The sequence below is a fragment of the Lissotriton helveticus genome, chromosome 5_1 (assembly GCF_964261635.1).
Source record: "Lissotriton helveticus chromosome 5_1, aLisHel1.1, whole genome shotgun sequence".
NCBI classification, from domain to species: Eukaryota; Metazoa; Chordata; class Amphibia; order Caudata; family Salamandridae; genus Lissotriton; species Lissotriton helveticus.
This window is the reverse complement of record NC_136065.1, coordinates 853,738,682-853,748,690: the sequence shown is the minus strand read 5'-3', so window position 1 is coordinate 853,748,690 and position 10,009 is coordinate 853,738,682. Positions and strand designations below refer to the sequence as shown.

The 10,009-nt window shown below is 51.0% G+C and overlaps 1 protein-coding gene across 2 annotated transcripts in view; it reads left to right on the top strand.

The window, feature by feature from the left end:
* The first annotated feature begins 2,817 nt into the window (after positions 1 to 2,817).
* Positions 2,818 to 10,009, top strand: part of IGSF21 (immunoglobin superfamily member 21) — a 1,341,695-nt gene continuing 1,334,503 nt past the window's right edge. For both annotated transcript variants that reach the window (XM_078641115.1, XM_078641114.1), the window contains exon 1: positions 2,818 to 3,883. In XM_078641115.1, the coding sequence (XP_078497241.1) occupies positions 3,820 to 3,883 (64 nt within the window). In that variant the 5' untranslated portion in view covers positions 2,818 to 3,819. The remainder of the gene's footprint in view (positions 3,884 to 10,009) is intronic.

The following is a 10,009-nucleotide window of genomic DNA, read 5'->3' as shown; positions in this document are numbered from 1 at the left end:
TACTTCTGATACAATCATACAATTTTAGAATGAAATCTTCTGCAGGGAGGGTATTCCTCAGGAGTTTGTTACAGATAATGGGCCGCAATTTATTAGCAAACAAGTGGAGAATTACTTAACAAGATGTGGCATAATTCACAAAAGAATTGCAGTGTTCCACCCAGAGGCCAATGGTCAAGTTGAGAGATTCAATAGGGATGTTAAAGAGGCAATCCAGTTAGCTGTTAAAGGTGGGAGTGCGTTGGAATAAGGCTCTTCAATCCATGTTGCTCTCCTATAGAACAGCTCCTAATGCAGTTACTCTACTGTCTCCCTTTGAATTATTGATGGGGCGTAAACCTAGTACGAAGTTAGTGCCATGGTGGTTGTAGAACAAGGACAAAACACGTACTGTGTTTGCTGAAATTGATTTTAAAGAAATTCGTAGGAAAGTTGAAGCATATAAAATGAATATGAAGAATGATTTGTTGAAGAATAAGACTGTGAGGGATGTTTCTGTTCAGGTTGGAGATTTAGTACGTTTGAAGAAAGGTACGTTTGTACATAAAGGGTTAACAAAATGGTCTGATCCTATGGAAGTAGTTGAAGTATTCAGAAATGCAGTACGAGTGGAAGATGGGAGTGTTTGGAACTTTAGTAGAGTATCTAAGTTTAAAGGCAAGAAAGAACCTTGTGATGATAATTCCTCAAATGTATTTTTAGATGTTACAAATGAAAGCATGAACACTTCAAATCCTACTACATCTCCTAACGAACCTTGTGTTTCTGCTTCCGCATGTTCAACAAAAAGCACGAGTTCTGAAGTTACCTATCAAATTTAAGGTTTTTGTGCTCACATAAAAAATATATATATAAAAGGAGGGAGGTGTGTAGTATCTTGTTATTCAAAGTTGACATGAGCGCACTCTCGCGCATGTCAACTTAGAATAATATTCTCGTGGCATGATTACTTTTGAATGTTGCCGCGTGTGCTGTGCATCGTGGATAGCCGCCCGCGTGACATGTATGTGTTTGAATTGTGAGCTGGAGATATATGCGTAGAGGGTGGTGGTTACTGGCATTCTTACTCCGTACCTGACTTGTCTTAGATGTGAAATAAACGTCTCTACACGTACCTGCGTTTTACCTTAATTTTGTTCCACAAGGATTGGAAGAAGAGTTTTTTTAACACAATTCAAAACAAGGAGCCTTATTGGCATGATAAGTCAGACAAGCATTGGCAGCGTAATTACTTGGGATGCTAAGAATATTGCAGTCTAGCCAGAAGCATTTTAGTTTCGGGATATGTTGAAATCGGTGTTGTTTATTTCCCATTAAATATATTTTGCTGCCCACTCTCGGGTTTTTTTTAGTACGATGCGCTTTTTTTACGTTTCTCGTTTCTCAAAAATGAAGAGAGACGCTTGTTTCGCCGTTTTTCCTCCCATGAAGCCTCCTTCTCATCTGTGCAGCGGGCTCTTAATGTATTCGTGTGCAGGGCTATGTGGAAAACGCGCCTCTCTCATCCATCATGGGTCCTACTGTCCTACTGTGGCACGTTCACGTGCGGTGTGTGCCGTCCAGTCGCGGTTTTCAGCCCCTCTTCCTCTTTCTGCGTTTGCTAAGCCCTGCTCTTCACGTGTTTCGCCACAGTGGGGTACTGTGCAAGCCTGCAATTCCGAGCGAGTAGTCTGTAACCTTCTGCTTGGATGTACCCGCTGAATTACAGTTTTCCCACTGCCACAATATTTCACTTTGTCGGTAATTGTTTTGCTTTGGCGTCACCTGTCTGATTTGTTACACCAAGAAGTACTTTGTGCAATGCCGGCGAGGAGCTGATAAGATTATCTGTAGGTATTCGGCGGCCCTTTTTTGAGAACTTGCTCGGAACAGACCTCGGCAGAACAACGACACCGCATACCTATTTCTAATGTACAGCATATGGCGCTGTTCAGGTGAAGAGCGTGCTCCTCGCTGAAAAAGTGCTTCGACGCCTCGCAAGGGGACGTAAGCGCTATATAGATGCAATTACTCTGCTGAAATGCGGTGCTACAAGTGTATTCGTGAAAAGTAGGTACAGTGCATGTTGACACACAGTAAACCCATTTCTGAAATCAGTCCAACTTTTCTTTACGAACCATGACGTCGTACTCACGTCATTTTCTACAGAATTATTCATATGCGTCATTAGCGATGTATATTCACGTGGTACCCTTTGGGAAACGCATGTCCAAGTTAAGCACGAGCCTCGTTAAGAAACGGCCAGACATCTCATACATGTATTTATTTATAAAGTTGTATATAGCTATCGCACTGTAGATACAGGGAAGCGCTGGTTTGAATAAAGGGCTCTCTCGCCCTCCAGTCAGAGACCCTCAAGGGCCACGAGGGACCCTCGCGCCTTTCCTGCTGTCCGGGCCCTCGTGCTTTCACTTGTGGGGACTTCCTTTTGGATGTTTGGTTGAGGGCCGGGGATAGAGGATGAGGGCCCTCGGAGGCCCCAGGGGCCCAACCCCACCAGGCGCTCCTGACTGTACGTGCTCAAGACCCACTAGACCTGGGTTGGGAAGAAGCAGCCGCGTCTACCGGTGTACCACGCTGTGCTTCAGGGGTGACCGGAGCATGTGAGAGCTGCATCGTGCCCACCATAAAAGCATGCCCCCCCTCCCCACCCGCTCCATCCCGCTCCAATAAATCGGCTTACAGAGGAGAGCACAGGAGGCTGCCGCGGATTAGAGGAGAGTCGCCGAATATCCAGCTGCGGCGGGCGGGGCGTGGGGGGCCGGCGACGGGCGAGCGCGAGAGACGAGCGCGAGACGCGCAGGGAGAGCAGCGCGAGAGAGCGTGCGAGCGCGAGACAAGCAGGGAGAGAGCGCGAGCGCAGCGCCTCAGGACGCGGCTCTCCACGGCAGGTGCAGCCGCTCGCGCGCCCGCGTCACGGCTCTGAGGGAGGCGGCCGGAAGGGGTCGCTCGCCCTCCCCGACGCCCCCTGCGCTCGCGCGCTTGTGTGTGTGGAGGGTTCATGTAGCACCAGCGGCCGAGGCGCGCGGACCCGGTGCCACCGGAGAGCAGTGACGGGAGGCGGGGGTCCGAGGGCAGCGGTGAGACAGACACCGCCGGGTGCGGAGAGGATACCGCCGGCACGCGCCCGCCAGGGAGCACCGCACCGCTCGCGGGCAGGATACCACAAGAACATACTGCGGACCATACACGCCGGTCAGATTGTACCGTATTCTCGGACACTATACCGCCCGTGGGCAAGATACCACCGGGAGCACTCACCGAACTTGAAGGAGCCCAGGGTGAAAGGGTCAGGAGGGCGCAGGAGCGAGTGTGTCTGGTCTGCAACGAGGAAATAGTTTCGAAGAAACGAGAGTGGAGCGCTGGGGTGCAATAATACACGAATACCACAGTACTCTCCTCTGGAGGGGGGTGCAGAGGACGCCGTGGAGGATTAGTCACCCACCACCAAGACCCGCCCGCGTGTGTGCCCGGCGGAGGGTGCTGTGTGCACCGCGGACATGCACTGCGGCCACGGAAGTTTTCTTTGGGAGGAAGTAGAAAGCGCCTAGACGGGTTTGTGGCGCTCGAAGAACACGAGATTGAGCCACAGCTTCAGTGGGAGCCACACAGTGGTGGTCTTGGGCAGTGCTGTTTATCCCGGGGAGCTGCTGGTTTTTGGGAACAGCTCTGAAGCGGTTTCTCCTCCTCGCCGCCTTCTGTGGGTGCTCAGGATGTTCCCGGGGCTCTTTCGTCGCCCGACGGCGCCCCTCAGCGGCTGGCCTTGCCAGGCGGGCCGCCCGGTTTGATGCCCATGGAGCGGCGCTCCCCCGGGGTAGGATGGGAAACATGAACTTCTTCTGGGTCAGCTTGCTGCTGCTGGACCTGCTAGACCTGGTACTCGGTGAGTCCAAGCGCGTTCCGGGAGTCAGGTGTCACACCTCCTCCAGAGCCCACTTCACCTAAACTCGTCCCATGAAGCATCTTAAGCTCATGGACACCTGATCCCACTTCACGGTGCTCATCTTCAACCTTCCCCACTGCTCCCACCCTCCCCGCCAAAGCCATATTCATTCTACCCTAGCATCCTACTCCCTCTTCTAAACATTTCCAGAGCACTTCATTCTACCAGTCCTCAACCCTCTCTTACCCCCATCTTCGTCAACTCCTACCTGTCACCAAAACGCATCTTCAACCTGCCCAAACACTACTCACTTACTTAACCCATCATCAGTCAACCCCTACTTCCAACCTCTTACACAAGTCAATCTACAGCCTACCCAAGATCTAAGCCCTACACCATTATCCAGCCTTTTACCCAAACCCATTAACCTGCTGCTGCTTCCTATCCCTCACCAAAACCACATTTCTGCCCTCTTAGTCTTTTCCTGCCCTCTGCCCCTGCACCCAAACCTGCATTTTGCCTACCTCCTTATTCCATCTACTTATCGATACCCTCTTCTGACCCCTTTGGTTAATCCCTGCTCCCTCCACAAGCCCCTCTTTCAAACTACCCAACATTCTACGCCCTCATCTCAACCCATCTGCTGAACTCCACAGCCCACCCCTCCCCCAAGTTTCATCCAACCTACTGCATCAATCTACCCATTCCGTAAACCGACTTTCATGCTACATCTACCCCTCACCTGAGACCATCACCTATCCTTGCCTCGATGAACCAACCTCCAGGACCCAAATCACCTAAAGGCGCTGCTTTCATTTTAAGCTCTACTCTTACTGCTGGAGACCCCTCACCTCAGGCCGCCTCCACCTCCTAAACTCTTATCATTGATCCGCGTTTGAAAAACCTCCAAACCAGCCGATTCCTACTTACAGCGTTCATCTCACCAGCTCATCCCACGAGCTTCCTCAACCCCACAGCAGCCTCACAAATGTAGCTCGCAGAATATAATTAGGACATGCAAAATTCGCATAATTTACTTTTGCGTAATTATGCGAAATGTCAGGAACATTACCGAAATTATACGTAATAGGTGAAACACAAATCTAGCACATGGAGCTGGTTTTAGTGCAAAATGAGATGTCTCGTTCAGTTTGGCTTTAAGAATGCTTTTTGTGCGACAATAGAAGTGCAAACTATAGCACTGCGAACAACAGCCAATAATGCTCTATCATACATGTTGTTCCAGTACCTTTTCTGTAAACTTTGATTGTGAATGGTGCTGAACCGCACAAGATTGGGCGATGTGGTTTAAAAGTGTAATTAGGGGAATTTTAAACTCAATGTGACATTACCAAAATAACTCCACTGACACCTACCTGCTTAATACAGATTTTCTCCGGGCTCTAATTTACCCTTTACTTCCAGAGCCCCTTCACCTCCACTTAAACTTAGCGTGAACCCCTCATCTCCACTCAATCACTGTCTTTACATTCTCCAATCCACCTCTTTTCTCCCTCATATCACGTACTCACGCCCATGTCCCTGAATTCTTCCAACTTAAATATGCCCTTACTCTCTCTGAAGCCCTCAACCTGTCCCTGCCTCAGAACCTTTCTTTCTCTTACCAATCACCCCTTTTTTGCCCACTTCCCCGCAAACTACCTGGCCTTCTGTTCTGAGAGCCTGAGCTTCACCTGTCCCGGTCATCCACCTGCGCACCTACCCCCCAACCATCTGTCCCGAGCCCATTCACCTCATCCTCACTCCATCTCACGAGTTCACTCACCTCAAATCTCCCCTCATCTAAGCCCACTCCCCTGTCTACCCCATCACCTCCTCAGCCTCTTACATCAACCCACGTCACCTCTTAATCTCTGCACCCTCCCAACCCATCAGTTACACTTGACACCTCAGTCAGATCCCACCCATGTCCTTGCTTTCTGTCTCACGTCTTCAACCTACCAAAAGCGAACCTTTCCTCACCCCACCAGGAACTCCATACCCTCTCACCATCATAGCCCGCGCCATCCCCGGGGGCCATCTCGGCCCCACTGTCGCCGCCGCTCTCTTCACCATGATGGTGGCGGACATTGCTTAGCACTGAACTTTGCTTGTGAAAGAAGGGAGTTGGGGTCATGCTGGGCTGAATATGTCTGGAGGTCATTCTGGCCTTGCGTGTGCGCACATGGGATTCACTCGGAATCTACTGTGGGGGTGAGGGCTGTGTCAGTGGGGTTCCTCTCCGCGTGTAATGAGTGGTGAGCGGGAGGGGCAGCCTTAACCTCCCTCAATGACCCTATCTGTGCCATATGTGAGCGCTCGCTTCTCCTGTGGCTTTTTCTCGAACAGGCTGGCGATTAAGGTGCTTTCCTCCCTCCCCACGCCTCGGGGCTTTAAGTGGGGAGGGTTCCTCCAGAGATCAGATCCGACAGTAATTAAAAACTGTCTTCGAAACGGGGTTGTATCAGCCCAACATTCATGTCCTTATCTTTATAGGTAAAAACAAAAATAATTTCTCAATATGATATCTTAATAGTGACTGTAATTCATGGCGGCGAGGTTGCTCCTGTTTGCATTTCACGTTTTACTTGATTTACCTCCCTAAGAGTAGTTGCCTTTTCCAGTACGGTGTTCTACTGTAGTTTTGTTTTCAGGCAGCTTGTTATTCTTATATCGGTATTTCTGTAAACTATATCGGGCTTCCTGTAAACTGGGTCACAGGTAGGTGTCTCTGTGGGTTCAGGTTGCTGGGGGCTGTTCATGTTTTGGGTGGGTGTCACAGTGAGGAGCTGTGGAGTTGAGGCTGAACGCTGTGCCAGGCTCTTATAGAGCCTGTCAGGGGTACTTATAAAGGTGTTCAGAATACCTATGCATGTAATCCCAGACCCCTCCACAGCCCTCACATGGCTATAGTGACGTTTTCATTGTGATTGTATGTGAAGCAGGCACACACAAGTGCGTACTCGTGTACGGGTTTGTTGTGTGTGGAGGGTGGTGTCATTAAAGTTCTGTATTTATCTGAGGCAGCTAACAAGCATTCGCAAAGTCAATAGTTCTAGGCACCTGCACACTATTGTGTGGTGTGGTTGGAGGCAATAACAGGAAGCTTACAGGGGGCACTCAAACTCGCGTCAGCTGGAATGCTGTGGGAAGCACAAAATGTCAGTACACTATTTTTAAACTACCCCCTTAATAACGTAAGCCACGCCTCTTGGAAAAGATGCATAGTCCCACTTCTTTGGTTACACTTCTCTTAGAGACCCCACAGCTTTCTCATCTCACCTATAGCCCTGCCTTGTCCCATTGCAGCTCCCCTTTTATGCTCCCACCCCCCGTTTTTTGTGTTAATGTGATTACGGGGGTGTGGGGGGTGGGGTAGTTTTGTGACAGACTGGTAGTCACCGTCAGCAGTCAGACTGTCAGTCACTGTTTCGGCAGATGACTGGTTAACGCAGCTCCCACCCCATGACCCTTAAGGAGCGAGAAGAGTGGCGACCTGGGGTTACGTTCTCATCCAGCGGGGGCTGGTAGGTTGGCACTGACATGGCCCATGTAGCCTAGCGCCTTCGAGCCTCCCCCCAGTTTGTGTGAGCAAAGCGCCCTTAGGAAGCTTGGTGAATAGCTTCACAGAGACACAAACAATTGATTCGGCCTTTATATAGCACGTTTTGCCACAACTGCGTGCCTTCAAAGCACTGTAAACTCCGTTATCACTGTTACCCTCCACCACTCAATGTTACTAATGTTCGACCTTCGCAAGGAGAACGGCCGTAGCCTCAATACTGGGATATGAATAGAAAACTGTGATTTGTATTTAAAGAGCTATAATCCTCTGGCTTCAGTGCGCTTTGTATAACATCAATTATAAGCATTACTGAAATGCAGTGCTACTCATTCGCAATAAAATAAAACGAAGTCTGCAGTGCATGGGTTTGAAGAGTAAACTGCGGGTTATACACGTGCGCCTGCAGCAATGCAGCGACACACCGAGCTATCTATCCTGTGTGTTCAGAGGCGGGAGCGGGTAGTGTTTGCGTGCGTGGGAGGTGATGGATAAACAAACCAAATAGCGAACGGAGAAGAGGCGACGACCCCCTCTCCCTCCCACCCCTACACACAGTTCGTAAATTGAATTCCAACATCGTACAGGGCTCCGCGCGAGGGGGGCGGGCTGCGTCCCCCCGGCCCCGAGCCGGAGCGCGGCGCTTTCACGTTATGTGACTGGATGTCAAATAGCTTCACCGGAGCTCAGCGCCGCGAAGAGGCGGGGGCGCCACGTCCTGGCCAGAGAAAAGCGCCTCGCGCTCGGAGGGGCTGGGGGTGCTGCCGATGGGGGCTGCGCCGGTGCCAAGAGTCCGCGCCGAGGGGGTGATGTCTGTGTGTGTGTGTGTGGGGGTGTGGGGGGGTGTCGAGGCTTCTTGCCAAGGAGGCAGGATGACTGCACGGATCGAGAGGCTGCCCGAGCCGAATGGCACAGCCTGTGGGGAGTAAAGAGACGGGTCACAGTGGATGGAGAATGAATGCTGGTTGCAGGAATTGGAGGGCAAGTGTACAGGGCGGGGCCAGGAAGCAGAGCTGATGGGACTAGAGGGACCAGTGGACCACTGGTGCTGGGCGAGGTTGGAGCCAGGGGTGGAGGGGGCAAGGTGCAGGTGGTTCGACGAGAAAATCTGCAGATGATGGAAGAGCGTGGCTGTAGGAGATGGGGAGGAAGACTGCGAGATGTGAAGGAAGGTGGTAGGAGACAGGCTGCACGGGTGAAGAAGTCGGGAGGCAAGGTGCAGGCTGCATCAGGTGGTCGAGGCCGGCTTCGGGAGGTCGCGAAGTCCGGTAGCTGGATGAGGAGTAGGGAGAGCGCGGGAGGGAGATAAGGCACGTCGCAGGAGGTGCAGGTGCTGGAGCTGGCGAGAGGAGACCTCTGGAGGTGGCTAACTCTGACTGCGCAAATGCGCAGATTTCAGGAGCAGGCACCAAGGCCTGAGGGGAGGCATACGCGGTCTGACCACATCAGGGGGAGGCAATGGTGTAACTAGGGTGACCAACTGGCATTGGTGCAAATTCAGGACGGTGAGTGTAAAAATTCAGGACAAAGGGTCAAAATTCAGGACAAAACTTCAGGACAATTGGATATGTTTTACAGACACACCAGAGCAATGGTATATAAGTAAGCCCAGCCATATCCAAACATATGCAACCCTTTGCAAACCTATCCATCATGTTTCCTTCCATCTATCATTTCACTCATCCATCCCTTCATCCATCTTTCACTCATCCATCTATTATCCATCCATCCACCCTTTCACCCTATCCATCTGTACACGCATCCATCCATTCTTCTTCCCATCCATCCATTCACGCATCCATCAACCTTTTACTCTTTCACCCATCCAGCCATCCTTTCACTTACTCATCCATCCACCCAGTCACTCATCCTTCCACCCATCCTCCCTTTCAGTCATCCATCCATCCTCCCTTTCTCTCTCCATCGACCCTTTCACTTAGCAATCCTACCTTCCAGCCATCCACCCACCCATCCATCTACTAATCCACTCATGAATCCCTCCATTGACCCTATCACTCATCCAGCCTTTCTCCCCCTTGCACTTATCAATTCATCAATCCATCCATCATTTCACTCATCCATCCACCCACTCACTCACTCATCATCCACCTTTTCACTCATCCATCCTTTCACTCATCCATCCACCCTTTTACCCATCCAGTTACCCTTACACCCATAAATCCAGCTATTTACCTTTTCTCTCTTCCATCCTTCCACTCACTCACTTACTCATCAATCCCTCCACCCTCTCTCATTATCCATCTATTCAATCTTTCATTCATCCATTCACCCTTTCACTAATTCATCCAGCCAGCCATCCAGCCAGCCCTTCACTTGCTCACACGCCCACCTTTTTATATTAATTTTGAGCTGAGCCTTTTTGAGAAGAGGCCCATCAAGAACTTCACCCTCGCTGCAGGAGCCATTCCAGGACTGGGACAGAAGCCACCCAGGGCAGAGACAGGATCCACCACAGGGGGGGGGGACAGGAGCCATCACAGGCGGGGGGAGGGTGGGGGGGGGGACAGGAGCCAGCACATGGGGGACAGGAGCCATCACAGGAA